Source organism: Condylostylus longicornis, unplaced genomic scaffold, assembly GCF_029603195.1.
Source record: "Condylostylus longicornis isolate FDR11 unplaced genomic scaffold, ASM2960319v2 ptg000005l, whole genome shotgun sequence".
Classification (NCBI taxonomy): domain Eukaryota; kingdom Metazoa; phylum Arthropoda; class Insecta; order Diptera; family Dolichopodidae; genus Condylostylus; species Condylostylus longicornis.
The window spans coordinates 4,852,901-4,870,275 of NW_026577974.1; the positions used below are offsets into that span (position 1 = coordinate 4,852,901).

General features: G+C 27.7%; 2 protein-coding genes across 2 annotated transcripts; one reads left to right on the forward strand and one right to left on the reverse strand.

Annotated features, from left to right (window-relative positions):
* Window positions 1-5,845: 5,845 nt before the first annotated feature.
* Window positions 5,846-11,281, reverse strand: LOC129615018 (tetratricopeptide repeat protein 14 homolog). The gene is made up of 9 exons (XM_055530063.1): window positions 10,719-11,281; window positions 10,118-10,323; window positions 9,859-10,067; window positions 9,585-9,797; window positions 9,119-9,510; window positions 8,369-8,542; window positions 7,786-7,985; window positions 7,461-7,696; window positions 5,846-7,402 (listed from the first exon to the last, which is right to left on the reverse strand). Exons 1-9 carry the CDS (start codon window positions 11,002-11,004, stop codon window positions 6,214-6,216), a joined length of 3,105 nt encoding a protein of 1,034 aa, XP_055386038.1. The 5' UTR covers window positions 11,005-11,281; the 3' UTR covers window positions 5,846-6,213.
* Window positions 11,282-12,097: 816 nt separating this feature from the next.
* Window positions 12,098-17,179, forward strand: LOC129615027 (nuclear pore complex protein Nup154). The gene is made up of 12 exons (XM_055530074.1): window positions 12,098-12,364; window positions 12,420-12,579; window positions 12,642-12,718; window positions 12,783-12,939; window positions 13,002-13,306; window positions 13,364-13,820; window positions 13,891-14,526; window positions 14,594-14,839; window positions 14,902-15,051; window positions 15,119-16,640; window positions 16,726-16,848; window positions 16,910-17,179. Exons 1-12 carry the CDS (start codon window positions 12,257-12,259, stop codon window positions 17,037-17,039), a joined length of 4,071 nt encoding a protein of 1,356 aa, XP_055386049.1. The 5' UTR covers window positions 12,098-12,256; the 3' UTR covers window positions 17,040-17,179.
* The last annotated feature ends 196 nt before the right edge of the window (window positions 17,180-17,375 follow it).

Here is a 17,375-nt window from a genome sequence, read left to right on the forward strand (position 1 = left end):
CCAACTGCCCAATATTATCCGAATTCATTCATATTATTGGGTTCTTGTCAAAGCTAACTAAAATATTCCAAGTTTTTGATACCATGCTTACATTCTTTGTAAACATTTCATTTTCCGGAATTAAGTGTTTTCATAATAAATTTTTTAAAAGCAATACAATCAATCAAATATCAATAATATTGTAAACCAAATTTTTTATACCATAATTATATATTTCTATTTTCATAATTAAACTAATAAAATATTTTATTACAATTATGTATTTAGCAATAATTAATTATTGAAATCTGAAAGGGTTAATCGTATTACACCAGATCTAAATATTGTTACCAGATACATAATGTAATTTTTTGAATTAAATTAAATTAAACGGTACAATTGAGTTTAACGGAAGCTTATAACTTGTTTTTGTTTCAAATTATTGTTTTTGTAAAGAACATAATTGGGGACCTGGTTAGTATATATATATATATATATATATGTATATAATTATAAATACATAAGTATATCATAAGATACCGGCTCATTTTTTCATAAAATATTTTCGATTATAAAATAAAATAATATAAAAATTAAACAGATAAACACAAAATAAGAGAAAAAAAATGTTCTTCTTATTGTTTCTTCTCTCAATAGATAGAAAATATATACATATATATTTTTTATTTCATTCTTATTTTGTTATACATATTATTGTTTCTTCAGTTCACTCAACAAAGGCTGATCAATAAATTTTTAAAATATCAATAAAAATTTAAAATGAAAAAGTGCACCATAGTGTTTACTTGAATTACATTCAGATATGCAATGGGACTCTTTGTTCTTAAATAAGTAGATACTTACAGCTGTATATAATTATTTGAATATTGCTTTATATACTAATTTAAAAAAATCACAATGTATCATTTCCTAAAATATTGTCAACAATTTTATTATTTCAATTAGTGAGATTTTAAAATTATGTTAGTATTAGTCTTTATGACAGAAAATACCTCTATGCTATAAAAATCACTATATTCACTATAACATAAACTATACAATTATTTATACATATAATAAACATTTTATCATGCTATTCTTTAATTGAACTTCTTTTGTATAGATTCCTGTTGAATCACTAGCAAGCTATACCAATTCTTGTAAGGATCTGTAACGAAAGACGCATAGTGGGACCTTATCTACAAATCAAAGTAGCATGGGAATTCTTAAAATGTTTCAATTTATGAAAATTTTCTTCTTTCATGGAAAATGAATTTTATTTTGAGTTGAGATTTTCGATTTATAAAAGTTCAAATTGTGGAGGCTCAATTGTATTTGTTTTTCAAAATAGTTCAACATATTAAATAATTAATTATACTTTTTAATATTCATTTCAGCTTATAATTGTTAAATTGTGTGTACAATATTATTGCAATATGCAATAATATTAAGTATAATTGCAATTTTAAAATCATCATAGATTTCTTTAGACATATATAACTTCAATTTATATTGATTAGGATTTTCAAAGTCATTCACAATAGTAGATTTGTAATTCCAAATTTGGGCGATGATGTATCACCAACTAAAAAATCTATTGCGTCCCCCTACCCCACAAACACCTAGTTTCTTGCCTAGAGCACCCCGTCGAGACCCACATTTTTAATGAATCCGATCAATTATTTCAGTGAAAATTTCCCCATTCACAATTTTAAGATAAAATCTAAAAAATTTTTTAAAATATCTTCGTATTGACATGTGATTTTTTCGTATATAATTTTTATACAATGTTTATATTATCGCCTAACTCACACACACACACATATTCATACATACAAAAATTTACATATGTATATAAATATTTTGTACGTATGTAAGTATATTTTTCATTTACTTATCACAAATCATTTATGTGTACTTTTGTCAAAATAACAAAAAAAAAAAATGTTGAATATCAAACAATGAAACAAAAGTTTTTCATTTTCATTTTTCCTCTTTTTCCTAATTTTTTTTTTGTTTTTGCATTTTATTTTTTCTTTTTATCATTGTTTTCATTTTTTTTGTTTTTCCTTATTCCAACCAACCAACCTCTAAATGACAACAAAAGAATTTGATAGAAAAATTCCAACACCCAAAGAAGATTCAAAAAATAAAAAAATTTTTTTATTTTTCTTTTTGTTTTTTCAATGCACAAAAGAATGGATGATTCTTTTCATCATCATCGCAGTATTGTTATAATTTTTTTTTTTTTTTTGAATGTTGTTATTGTTGAAAAAAAAAAAAAATTGTATATTGTGAATAATAATATTGAAAGGGAATAGGGTAACAATCATAATAATAACAAAGACATTACAATTCACAGTGCCATCACCATTCATTCATTCACCAAACAACTAACCAATATTCACTCTTTCTTTTTCTTTTTTTTTTATATTTTATTCCTGTTTTTCTCTTCTATTTAATTTTTTGTTTCTTGTTTTTTTGTTTTGTATGTATGTAAGAATAAAGCGAATATTATGTGAAAATGATGTCCTGATTATTATATCCTTATGAATGGGTTATTATAACCTTGTATCCACATACATTTATATATATATATATATACAAACATAAATACCCACATTTTATATTAAAATACAAATTTTTTATCTATAGTTTAGAGCAAAATAAAAAAACAAAATAAAAAGCAAAAAAAAAAAAACAAAAAAGGATGTTATTTTTTCTTTTATTGTTATTTTTATTTATTTTTTTTTTTATTTCGTGTTTTTTCTTTTATTTAAAATGTTAAAATAGAAAATTATTGTTTATTGTATAATAAATAAATTGTATGTATTCAACAGTTAAATATTTTCCATAATTATTAATTGATAACATTGTATGAAAATTTAAAAAAAAAAATAAAAAATAAAAATTTTTTTTAAACTTAAATAATTTTGTGTGTGTATGTCCCGTGTAGTGTGTACATACAGACTTTATCAAGAAAGGAGGGGGGGGGGGGGGGGGGGGGGGAACATGAGGGGTAATTGCCCTAGGCCGAACTATCTGCGTGGCCACAAAAGATGAAATATATTTGCTCTCTCGTGCAAACACCTCCTAATTTTCTACTTTACCGTGTAATCTTCTAATTTTCTCGTTTTAATTCTGTTTCCGATTTATTTATTATTTTTATTATTTTTTATTTATTTAATTTCCTTATTTTTCATATAAAAATTTTTAGACTAAATAATTAACATTTATATCGATAATTTAAAAATAAAATAAAATAAAAATAAAGATGGCACTATCTATTGCCGTTAAAAGACAAGTGACGAAGTGTCATATAAACAAATTTAAATTTGACTAATTCAAAAATTTATTTTGTGGTTTATTATTAAAACAACTGGATCCATCTTTTTTAATTTAATTTACAATAATAGGATGGTAAAATATCAAAAACAAAATTCACTAAAAACTTTAAAGAAAAAATTAACAGAAGACTTTGATATGATGATTTCGAAAACGTGGATTGTGGAACACCACATTATTTTGACATTAAGTATTAAAATATGTTCTATATGAAATATTATTAAATTTTTGTAGTTTACTTTATATTTTTGAACAAGTTTTAGTTTTGTTTCGTAATACTTAAAAATTTTTAATTAATTTTATAATTTTTATAAATATAACTTGTATTATTCGCGAGCTTAAAATTTATTATAAAATTAAATTAGATTTTATTAAGTTACAATATTAATTACTTAATTTTAAAGCGAATTTCATCATATACTTATATTTAGTTATCTGAGCAAAACTAACACATTCTTTACCTAATAATTATATAGTACGTGTATATTGTACTTACTTTATTTAATAATAAACTAATTTATTTTAGCTAATACTCGTATAATAATTATATAATACGAGTAATACATAATTTATTTTGACTAATAATAATTAATACACCTTACTTGATTAGTACAGTAGAATTAAATTTAGAAAAACTATTGCATAAATATCGAAATTTTTAGGAAAACAATAGATAAGTTCAATAATATAATTAACTATTAAATAAATTTAATTTTTATTTTCTCACATTTTTTTATAATTTAATTAATATTTTTTTCAAAACAGTTCACATATTATTTATAAAAATGTAGCCTAATTTAATTTTATAATAATAATTTCGTATTGTAAAATTATTTCAGATTTTAAATATTTTATGAACTCTTCAAATAATTTCATTTTTTGTGTTTTTAATATACTTAATAATAATAGTTTACAAAAAATTATAATACAATAATTAGAATCTTAATAAAACTTACCTTGGGAATTTAAAGAAAAAATCATATTTAATTCATTTAATGAAAATGTTTCCGGGAAAAAGAGGTTTTATAAATAAGGTAATCCACATTTTTGACCTCTAACTTGTTCCTTAGAATTGCGATGAAATAAATCCAAATAAATAAGTAATCCAAGAGGAGATAATATAAAAAAACATATCCAAATATATTGGAAAATTTGTACATTACAATTAAATTTTCGTATTTTAAAAATTTCAATGAATTGCAACTTTTACTTTTAATAATTTATTTTATTTTTATATTATTATATAACCGCATACAATATTTCAAATTAGTAGAACATATTTAAGCTCATAATAATATTCCAATTAAAGGTAATTAAACAAAATAATTAAATTTTAAAAACAAAAATATTTAAATTTATTAATTTCAAATTTATTTTCTTTCAATTAAATTTCAAATGCAATTAAAGAACTTTAATTAATATACATATTTTAAATTTTAATTAATAAATATTAATTTTTTTCGAAAGAACCCATTAAATTTCTTTATGAAATTATCACATATAACTAATAAATTCTATTTTAAAACAAATTTTATATTTTCCAATATAAATTATTAAAATTACCTGTTGGGCTAACTATACTTAAGATAATGTGCACTTTATACACACATATATGTGTAATTGTACATAATATAATATATAATCATGTACAAACATTCCTAGTTTAACATCATACCGGTAAGATAAGGCTTTCAACATGAAGAATATCTCCAATTATAATATGTACATACATATAAATAATTTAAATTGGAAAATATTATGTTTATTATTTATTTAATATTTGATATTAATTCTCCTAATATTAAAATATATGCATATTTAAAATATATTAATATAATGCAAACATTATTAATTAACATATTAATTTTTTTTCTTATTTTCAAATCATTAAAAGGCACACAAATTCAAAAAAAATGAAACCCCGTGCACGCATTTACATACACGTAACGTAACTCTATTAGTATAAATGAGTATATTCTTTTAGAATTTCAACGATTATTACCACGTGCTTAATTTAAATAAAAAGAAAAAACTCCGCTCGAAAAAATAGTAAAACGTCCGTTCGGCATAATACGTATACAACCTACTGTTTAGTAGGTTGCCTCTAATCTAAGCGACGTCTTTTCAAAGACTGATTTCATATATTTCAAAATATTTTTACAATTATCCTTGGACAAATCAAAAAAAAAACTATTATTTAGAATTGCGCATTCTCAAAGAGAATTTCCTTAAAGCTTTTTTTTAACATTAAATATTATTAAACTTTATTTTCTGTTTTGATTCATTTATTAAAAATTCAATCACGAACCTGTTGAATCTGTACAATTTTAACTTAGAACGAAAATATATTTTTGGAAACAGTAGATTCTAGGAAAAACTGCAATATAAATAGCAAAATGTTACATGTAAGTGATTAAATTTTTCTCAATTTTCATTTGATGGTTGGTTTCATTTGGATGGTTTCATTTGATAATCCAATCCTTTTCCTTTAATTCATTCAAACAAACAAAAACTATTTTAAGATTATCAATAAATTTTATTTCAATAGTGCAAAATACATGTTGTATTATTTATTTATTTTTTATTACTTTTGTAGTGATCCTTTAAAGGCTAAGTTTCGTTATCTTAAATTTTTTCTTTGAGATTTTTTGTATCAGCAAGTTTCTTGAAATGGAACACACTAAAATTATAATATTAATTTTTTAAAAATTCCCTAAAACAAAATTGAAATGTGATGTATGTTACATTTCCTTTATTTAAATGTATAATTATTTTTTTTTTTTTTTTGCTTGACAAAATATTGAGTCTTATAATAAAATTCGTAAATCTATAACCACAATTTATTATAATAGCAATTTAATTTTCCTTTTCTTTTTATTAATTCCATCTTTAAGCTGATTTTTTTAATAAATCTTTATCCCGTTGAATTATTTCCTCTTTTCGATTTTTTTGTGCTTCACTTATTGCCTTCTCTATTTCTTCTACTGATTCCTCATTTGGATTTGTATTACGTTTTTCTTCGCTAGCATTTGTATTTGGCTTTTCTTCGTTTACATTGTTCTTTTCTTTATTATTTTCAGTTTCATTTTCATCATATTTATCATGAGCCCAGCGATCTTCAGTTCTCTTATTATCTTTGCTGCGCGAACGTCTTTTAGGGGAGCTGCGACGATTTCTCTCAATACTTCTACTACGAGAACGTGTTCGACTACGACTACGACTATACCGACCAAAACGAGGTGATCGCGGCCCACCTCTAAATGGCGCTCTGCCCCTATACCCTCCAAAAGGTCGGCGACTTCTAACATATCTTCCTCTATAACCGCCTCTATAGTTACTTCCACGAGGACCACCCCATGGCGATTCAGAACGTGAACGACTTCTACGCGCCATTGGACTACTTCTTAATCTTTCAACCGATCGCCTCCTGGGTGAAACAGAGGGAGATCGTCTTCTAAACCGGGGTGAACGTATGGGTGAATAACGTCGAACTGGTGAACGACGTCTACCCGGTGACCAACGTCTTGGAGATCGCGATCTTGAACGACGATATTCACGATACCGTCCCCGAGATCTTGAACGAGATCTTGATCCTGATCTATATCTTCTATACCTGCCATTGGAACGCGAACGTGAACGAGAACGTGATCGCGAACGAGATTTTTTAGGTTGATTTAAATTGAAATTTTCTATAGGTTCCGCTAACCTAAAGCAACCAAATTTGTCTAAAACAATAGGTGGTCGAATTGCGAAAGGTTTTATTTCCGGTTTAGGCACAGGAATAGGTTGTATTATTGGTGCTGGAGGCGGTGCTGAGACTTTTGGAATTTCTTTAGGTGGCGATGGACTTTTATGACCCTGCGAAAAAGCAGAAACAGCAGGCTGTTTTGCCCTTTCATCGATTTTCATACTGAAACTGGAAGATGTTCCTGGCATGGACATAAAAGATGGTTGGGAACTATTTTCATTAAATGATTGTATTCCACGTTTTTGAATTTGCTCAATAGTTTTCTCATACTTTTGCAAATCACTTGCTAATTTGGCTTCAACATCAAACGAAGGTAATGATTTTATTATTCTGAAACAAAATTTTTAAAAATTCTAATTTTAACACGCTTATCTAATCCTAAACTCACTTTAAAGCTTCTTTTAAATCCATATTGTCAATGCCGTCAATTTTAATATTTTTATCTTTCTTCTTTTTCTTTTCCTTTTTGGGTTTTTTCTCCTTTTTCTTCTTTTCCTTTTTCTTTTCAAAGTTTCCGTCGCTTTGTTTATTCAAACCCTTATGAGCTGAAGCGTCTGCTAGCAATTTTCTGACACTCGCCTCATAATCTTCATCATCTTGAGTCATTTCTAAGAAATTACGAACCTGAAATTCAAAAATAAATAGGTGTTGTATATTTAATTGTTAAGAAGGATTTTTTTTTTAATTTTTAATTTTTTTTTTATTCAATATACCTTTGCATTATAATCTAATTCTTTTTCTGCTGCTTCCGCATTTAATAAATGAAATGGCTTGTTGAATTGATATCTTGTCGTACCAGTTGGAGGGTGATCTTCATCCATCTTAGCCATTCGCTTACTTAATGGTGATAACGATTTTTGTCTTCCACCTTTTTCATTTTTAGTTTTTCTTTTCTTTTTTGCTTTTGAAGATGCTAAAAATGTTTGGATGAGAAAAAAGTAAGATAATTTATTCGAAAAACATTTTAAAGACTCACAAAAAGAAGATAAATCTTTAAAAACATAAATCAAAAACTGTTATTGCACATTCTATATCATTTTAAATCATTTATCATAATTTCTATCATTTATATTTAATTTTATTCCATTCTCCTGGAATTTTTTATATATATATTTTATAGCCTCTTTTACAAAATAGTAATTCTATTGATTTCCTTTCTTATTTAATGCTGTCAAAAAAATCCTAAAAATTTTTTAAAAATGTTGAAAATCAAATTTTTAAACAAATGCTTCAGTCAATTTATGATGTCATCAGAAGAACTAAAAAAGATAACGATGATCAATTAAAAGAAATTACCTGATGATTTACTTGAAGACTCATTAGAGGAAGATGCTGAACTAGAATCACTATCTTCTGAACCACTTGTTGAAGTTCCATGTTTCTTGCTTTTCTCCTTTTGTTTTTTCTTTTTAACTTTTTTGTCTTTTTTTGCATCTAATTTCAAATCTGGGGTCAACATTTTCGTATCAACTGTAACAAATATTTCGGGTTTTCATACAAAATATAATCGACAATTGCAAAATATTATAATATATAAGTACAGAAAAGTTTTTAAAAACAGTATGCAAATGTAACGTATTTGATTAATAGTTTTGCAGATATTACAAGAAATATTACTAATACGTTCTCTTAAATGTTAATTTTATAGCAAACAATTTTGCATTTTTTATAAACAAGAATCATAATTGTCAAACAAAATCTATTTAACAATAACAAACCCAAAATTCGAGGTCAATAATAAAGATATACATTAATTGTAATTCCCTTCCATAAATAACTGCAATCAATTCTACTTAATACAGCGAGCGCAATACTAAAATTTAGCTTATACATACTTATAAAATAAAAAAAAGTTTACAAATTTGAATTTAAACAAAAAATCAATAGTACAATAAATAGTAAGGCAAAACAAAAAATTTTTAGAGAAAGACAGAATAAAATAAAAATCGTGTTCTTTAAGTAAAATACTTTATATATACATATAAAAAAGTGAAAACATTTTAAAATAAACAGATGAAATTTTTGCACATTGTAATTTCAGCTCACCTGACATTATGAAATCACCAGAGGTTGATGCAAGTTTAGTATTCAAAAATTCCAATGAACTTTTGGCTTCTTCATGATTTGGTATAATTTTTAGACAATCGCTATATACTTTACGGGCTTTATCAAGCTGATTTTCATCCTCATAGCTTCTTCCAAGAGCTACAAGAGTTTCACCCATATATTTTCTAGCATTTGCGTGATACGGATATAATTTTAAAGCGGTTTCAAAATCCTCAACAGCTTTATTAAACGATCCACTATTTGCGTATAAAGCTCCTCTAGCTACAAGACCTTCAACGTTTTTAGGATCAATATTTAAGGCCTTATTTAAACACTGAAAAGCTTCTGTATGTCGTCCAACCTTAAAATGTTCTATTCCCTCAGCTACTGATCTAAAATTACAAAATAGATCATGAAATATACAAATAGGTAAAAATCAGTTAATATAAATAACAACTTTTTTTACCTAAATGCCCATTTACTAGCTTGAGCCTGCCTTAGTTCAGTAGCATACTCTTGTTGAGGAAAACGAGATTTAAAGTATGTCATATGAGTAAAATTTTCTTCAGTTTCCAATCCAAGCTCAGAAAATAAGATTTCATCATAACTAGGATTAAGAAAAGCTTTAGATTCTTCCAATAATTCTCCAAATGAGCTATCAACGTTATCTATTGATCGTCTTTAATATATAATTATTTTAAAATATTATTTATTAAGCATTCATTATTAAGAAAATTTACTTATAATATTCTGGTAATTGGTCAGCTGAAATAATACCAAGAGGAGCATTCGCGTCTATTGTTAATGATCCTTTCATGCCGAGATTCATGCGATCTGCATCAATTGATATATCTAGAACTTCACAACAAACAAAATCATTTGTGGATAGTTGTTTAACTGCTCCTTTTTTATCATAAAACGGTATCATATTTTGGGCTAAGAGATAAGCCTAAAAAAATATCTTTCATTTAAAGAATTATACATTTAATAACAAACAACCTTTATTGGTGCATCGACTAAATAACGAATTAATGGTTCACCTGTACAAATTACCCTTACGGTAGCAGATGATCGGCTTGAATGTATAACTTGTCCGTAAACAATATCACCTGGTTTTACATTGCCAAGAACATGTTGAAGGTGTTCAGTTTTATCGTAACTTTTATGAAGAAAACTTTCAAAAGGTGGAAGAACTGCAAGTCCACCTATATTTTATGTATCAATTAACAATTAAATTCAATTTTATTTAAAACATTAGAGCAAAACATATACAAATATTTTGTAATTTCCAAATTGAAATAATGCATAAAAATTTTTTAATTTGAAGAAATTAAATTGTTAAAAATTTGATTATATTTTCTGTAATACATAATTTACTTCAAAAAACAGGCATGATCCCTTACTCTTAAAGCGAATACTTTCACGTTCACTGTAAGCATATTCATATGTCGGAATGGTTTTGATTCTTTTTCAATGAGATACTCTTTTGAGAAAATTTTTATAGAAAAAATGTATACGATTAATCAAATTTTTGCAAACTTGTCTTCAATTTTAGTATTTCAATGCATTATTTCTTACAATGTAAATCACTATATTTTACCATTAAAATTTTTGTCCTTTCGTCGAGATGTACTAACTGAACTATTAATTTCTGTTAAATTTTCACTAAAAAGAACCGACGCTTTACGTGCAAGAAACTGATGTAATTTTAAGCGTTTTGCGCGATCCTGAAAAGTTAAATTTCTTTGCCGATTTATATAAACCGAATAATCCGGTTTAGAGAGTCCTAATTGAGGAAGCTCATCGCTACCCCTCTCTCCTTCCCAAATTTTTTGCAAAGGTTGCCCGTGAAAACTTAATGCCTTAGCCACCAATTTTGGATCCATCACATTGATTCAAAAAATATCTTTAAAAATTCATTAGTTATCATAATTCATAATTTATTATCTCTTACTACATTATGTATCTGAAAAAAAGAAACTATATATTTCACAATATTTCACTTACCGAAATTAACAAATAAACGTTAACTTTATAGTTTCTTCAGACTTAAATGTAATAAAATTATTATTGTTCAACATTTAATTTGCAAATCAAAAATATAGTAAAAGTATTTCTTAATTTTAATCCACTTTAGCTCCTTGATTGTAGCAGTAGCTTCAAAAAATTAAAAATGGAGTTTTTTACATTTGACAACACATGTTCATTTTGACATTTTCCAGTCATTCCAAAACTGTATGTGTGTGAAGCAAGTAGCTGCACGAAGCATTGCGTCTGTAAATTCTTTTATTCGTCGCTTTTAAAATGAGCGGAACTTTTTTATTATGCTTTATTTGGCACTTTTTTGACATGAAGAGTATGTAACTGTAGTAACACAGTATATAAAGTAATTAATTGACATTTAAAAAAACCACCGCAAGTTCACACTAAAGTTGAATTTGGTTATCTTTTTGAGAGAGAGAAAAAAAACTGCACTCAAAAATGTCAATTTCACATTAAAATACCTCAGTTCACCGTGAAACCTGTGCAATAATGATATCCGCGTATGAAGCACAAATTAACAGTACAAAACAATATATTCTACCCAGTTGATTTCCCATGTTGAGGGAATACTAGAATTCTTCATTTCCAAAAATAATTTTGCCCTCCAAAAATTTTTGTAATTTTATTATAATTTAAAAAAGTAGTAAGAAGTATTTTGTATTTTTGTGATGAACGGAATGGCGAGGAATTGTCATATTCAAATATATTTCCAAGTCGCATAATTCTACTATTACTACACACGCGATTCGGCAATATTTCACAATGTGCTACCTTATTTTCTGTGACACAAAATTTCTTTGTACTACTGATTGATACACAATATTACCGCCAAAGTCAAAATTTGACAATCATAATGACGTTCTAGCCGGGAACCAAAATTATAATTATAGATAAATTGTACATACACACATGTATGTGTGTGATAAATTATATACCTTTTTAAAAATTAAGTGAAGTGGTTAAGTTTTAAATAAATATTTAACTGATTAATTAAAAGTGTTGTTGAATTTAAAAAAATAAATAATTAAACTTTAAATTTTTTAATTTATTAAAATCTTTTTTGAGCACATAAATAAAGAAACTTGGCGTTAAAAAATGAATGTAATGAACAATCCGTTTGGCCAAGCAGAATATTTAGATCTTGCCGGTAATATGTTAGAAAGACAAGATTGTCGAGATTCAACGTTACCTGGTTTATTAGAAGTAAAAAATTTAAATATATTAAAATTCGTATGACACAAATTTTTATAATTTCAAGGTAACCGGTATAAGTCAGCATGGAATAGCTACTGCTAGTGGATTAAATGATTATGATTATCAAAATTTGTCAAGCTTAACATTGGGACATAAGCAATTGAGTCAAATAAGTACAGTTAGTAAAGTTCCAATCCCTTCAGAAGTTCTAGAGCATTTTAAACGTAATAAATTAATATCTTCAGATATATCAAAAAATCTAATAAAAATCGTGTTTCTGTTTTAGATATCAAGTGTCATTGTATGATGGGACTATTTCCAGAAATAGGAAGAGCATGGTTGACTATAGATTCTGAAATATTTGTAATTTGGCTTTCATTTCAAAAAAGTGTGCATTATTATATTTTTAATTGATTTTTGTTTTTAGATTTGGACTTATGAGCAAGCCAGAGATGTTGCTTATTACGATGGTCTAAATCATTTGATTGTTAGTGTAGGATTAATAAAACCAAAACTTGGAGTTTTTATAAAAGATGTTAAATATTTACTTGTTTTAACAACCCCAACAGATATCGTTGTGTTAGGTAGAGCAGTGCATTACCTTCTAAATTAAACTTAAAATAATTCGGGCATTTTTAATTTATAGGTGTTACTTTCGGAGACACCACGAAAACAATCTCTTCACCAGCTAGAAATGTTCAAAGTACTGCAATTTATGAAGAAATGCAGTTGATGAGCAAACCAATATTTTTGCTAAGCACTGATAATGTTGCAATAGCTACAATTAAAGGTAGTGAGTGTGGCCGTATATTTTTAGGAGGAAGAGATGGATGTCTTTACGAAATCGATTATCATGCTGAATCCAGTTGGTTTGGAAAACGTTGTAAAAAAGTGAATCATTCACAAGGCATATTGTCATACATGGTTCCTAGTTTTTTAAAAGTTTTCTCGGTAATTCAATATAAAAACAATGCATGTTGGTTTTATTTTTAGCTTAAATTGTTACAGGAAATCGATGCGATAATTCAAATTGTTATTGATAACAGTAGAAAATTACTTTATACTTTGACGGAAAAAGGAGCTGTTGAAGCTTGGAATATGGGAGAAAGTTGTAATGAAATGCAACGAATCGCAAGATTAACACAAAACGAAATCGCACATTGCGCTTGCAATGTAATAAAAACAGTTGATATTTCAATATTCAAACCCATTAAATTCTTGTGTCCCTTGACAAGCGATGATTGCCCCGGTTTGCATTTACTGGCCATAACCCAATCGGGAGTTAGATTATTTTTCAGCACAATAAATTTCAATATAAATTTGCAACAGCAACCGGGCCCAGCATCTTCTGACATCAACAAACCTAATAACTTGTATTTAATGCATGTAAGACTACCACCAGGTTTTACACCAAACACCACATTAAATAAACCAAAAAATGTTCACTCAGCATTTTATAGTGAAGGTAAATATTTAATATGCTTAAAGTATAATTTCATTTTACAAATCTTAATGTTTTTTTTTTGATGTTAAAGGAACATTGCTGCTTATTAGCACTCCTCAGCAGGATCAAGATATCTTATGGTCTATTAGCTCTGCACCATTTCTTAATCGACCATTTTTAGCCGAATCAACTACAGTTTTAAACCTAGATGGAATTGTATGGAGTCTAGCAGAAATAAAAGATAAAAGAAAAACTACATTGAATTCCATGCAGAGAAATGCCCAAAAACCCAAAAAAGTTGCTTTGTTAACGAATCAAGGAGCACATATAGTGGCATTACTTAAACCCGCTGATATATTGCAACAATTACTTGTAGCATGTCACGGACCACATCATGAAGCAGTTAAAGCATTTTTTCAAGCACAGTCAGAACGGGAAGCTTGTGCTACAAGTTTGGTTCTTGCTTGCTGTGATGAATTTCGTGGAACCGATATTGCTTTATGGGCGGCGCAAGCTTTTATGTTATATGGTGGTGAACCAAGCTACCAGATCAATCCTGCCATGAATCCAGCTAGAAATCTAATGGGATATATGCAACCAAATTCGACTACAATAGATAATCGAAGTACGACGCCAATGATTATGTCAACTCCAATGCAAAATCGTCATAGTCCCATGGGTAGTCCATTTCAAATGTTATCACAAACACAATACCCACCTAGTCCAAGTAAATATAATTTTTTATTTCCGTATTGCTTATAACTTCTATGTTTCTTTCATTTTGTACTTCATAGTTGTCACAAATCAAGTAACATTCTCACCTCATCAAACGGGAATGGACTTTTCTAACGTTGTTTTTTCTGCAAAACATGATGGCTTATACTTATATGTTTCAAGGGTATTGCGACCAATATGGAAGAAAAGAAGCATTGACCAACAATTGTGTAGTACAATTTCTCAATCAGATTGTTCAATTATATTGGATGATCTTTTGGCAATTAACCGGTTTCTTATTGAAAATTCTGTGCATGAAATATCAGGTATGTGGAGCCTCTTTAGTGTGTTGAACATACGATAAAATAATTTTTTTTTTCTAAAAAAGGAGTGTTAAGAAATTTCAATCAAAATTCCGTTGCCAATAGTTTTGGACAGTTTAATATGCCAAACTCTAATCCAATTGATCAAAGAAATTCTGCAGAACAAGCCCAAAATGAAGAGAAGAAATCATTATTGGCTCTTAATTATTTCATAAGTAATTTTTAATAAGCACTGTCCTTTAACTGAATTTTCTCTAATTAATTTCTCTTGTTTAAATTTAGGACACGCTTGCGAAGTTTTGTCTTTGTGGAAAATTTTATGCGAACATCAATTCCAGGCATTGGTTAGCCAATTAACAAAAGAGCAACAAATATCATTATCCTCATGTAGTTTCCGCGACTTAATACTTACTCGAACTGATATGTGCGCTTTTCTAATTGTAACATTAATCAATTCTTATTTAACTGACAATGCAAGTGTTACATCAATATCGAGTAAGTTGAGAGAGGTTTGCCCTAATCTATACCGGCAAGAAGATGCAGTTTCGTTTAAAGCTACTGAAATTTTAATGACTTCAAAGAACTGCCCGCGAATGGAAGAAAAAGACGAGCGATTAAGGACAGCTCTTCAATTATGTAAAGATGCTGCCCCCAATTTACCACTATCCAATATATGTCAGCAGTTTATCTTAGCTAAATTTCATGAGGGTGTTGTAGAATTATGCGCAACTTGTGCAGCAAAAATTGATCCAGAAGAATTCGCTCTACATTATTATAGGAATAATGAACCAGTAGAAGATCGTGAAGGATATTCAGCATATGCAGCTCGTATGAACTACTATAAAGAAATAAAACAGATGCTGGATATTGTGTATCAAAATGCTTGTAACAATAACGTTAACAACGATTTACAGCAAACAATTACAAATATTAATTTCAACAAAGATTCGACCATGGAGATAATGAAAATAGTTTCGCTAGCCACCCAAACATCTGACCCATTGCTTCATGTTGTAGTTTATGAATGGTTACTTGCACATGATTTAATTTCAGAACTATTGGCATTCGGTGAGCCAAGTCTAGGCGAGTTCCTTGGACGTTCTGTTAAACGAAATCCAAATAATTTGAAGTTAACAGATTTGTTATGGAAATATTATGAGAAAAATGGACAACATTCTGCCGCAGCAAGTATATTGGACAATTTGGCTTCAATGCAAACAAACTCAATTCCTCTTAGCCAAAGAATAGAATATTTAGCGAGAGCCGTTATGTGTATGAGAAATGACAGTGTCGGATGCTCAATGCATAATGGAGTTCTATTAAAAGATCTGGAAGATAAATTAGAGATTGCCCGAGTTCAAAAAGTTATATTAGATGCAATTGATGGTTTGGATAGTCATGAAGCGAAAGAAGCTGCGGATAAGTTAAATTATTGCTTATATGACATGTCACAATTATATTCAGATTTTGCTGAGCCATTTGAACTTTGGGAATGTAAATTAACAATATTAAATTGCTCTCATCATAACGAGCCTCTTTTAATAGAATCGGTATGGTCCAATATTTTAAATAAAGCCGTTGATGCACCAGAACTTTCAGCACGAGAAAAAGGAACTCGCTTATTTTCAAAAGTTCATTTATTAGCAAAAGAATTTGGAGAATCAGGGCACTGTTTTCCATTAGCATTTATAATTAGAGAATTAGAAATCAAATGTTGTCGGTTAAGACTAGACGAGGGCACAGTTCCCGAAGCTCTTATTGCAATGAATTTAGACTTAGAATTACTTATTGATTACTACGCAAGGTAAGTTGTTTGCATAAAAAGTAAATATAATTACGTCCAATAATATGAAGTAAAAAAAATTCAAAATGTTTTTATCTTTTTTCAGAATGCTATCAATGAATGAACGAGTTTGGGCTAATGAAGGAAATGAAACGCATTTGTTAAAATCTACCGCAAGATTAGCGGCTTCTATAGCGTCAAATTCTAATCAAATCCCTAGCCGGAATAGGTAATTTCAATCTATTATTAAAATATTGTTAAATTAATAATTATTTAACTATTGTTTTTAGGAGAAGAGTTGCTGTTAAAGTACAAGATCTAATTTCGGCATGTTTGAATATATGCTATCAAAAACCGGGAACTGAAAATTTACAACAAATTTTGAGAGAAACACAGAGTAGATTACAAAGAGTTTTATAAAATTCAAAACTATTTTCCTAACAGAAATTTTTTAGATTATTTAATATTAATATCAATTACTAGTATATAGTCTCCTTGGTTAGTTTTAAGGAGTATTCGCCATTAAAGTTTTTTTTTTTGATTATGATGTCTTCAATATATTTCAATTCTTTTTTTTCCATTAAAATTGCAATATATTTTTCCTAATGATAGACCCTATCGAAATATGATACATATTAATTTTTTATGACAAAAAAGGTTTATGAGACTTCTGAACCCATGGGTATATATTATATCAAAAACTCTTTGAAAGAAAATAAGCAACCAGCTGATTACCCCTTACCATACCGGTATATA

Excerpts from the sequence above, each read along its gene's own strand:
- LOC129615027 (XM_055530074.1), top strand. The coding sequence starts at position 12,257 with ATGAATGTAATGAACAATCCGTTTGGCCAAGCAGAATATTTAGATCTT. Across the intron at positions 13,307-13,363 it reads GTTTTTTAAAAGTTTTCTCG|GAAATCGATGCGATAATTCA; the intron begins GTAATTCAATAT and ends AAATTGTTACAG. Across the intron at positions 16,849-16,909 it reads CAAATCCCTAGCCGGAATAG|GAGAAGAGTTGCTGTTAAAG; the intron begins GTAATTTCAATC and ends TATTGTTTTTAG.
- LOC129615018 (XM_055530063.1), bottom strand. The coding sequence starts at position 11,004 with ATGGATCCAAAATTGGTGGCTAAGGCATTAAGTTTTCACGGGCAACCT. Across the intron at positions 9,511-9,584 it reads GCTAGTAAATGGGCATTTAG|ATCAGTAGCTGAGGGAATAG; the intron begins GTAAAAAAAGTT and ends TTGTAATTTTAG. Across the intron at positions 8,543-9,118 it reads TGGTGATTTCATAATGTCAG|TTGATACGAAAATGTTGACC; the intron begins GTGAGCTGAAAT and ends TATTTGTTACAG.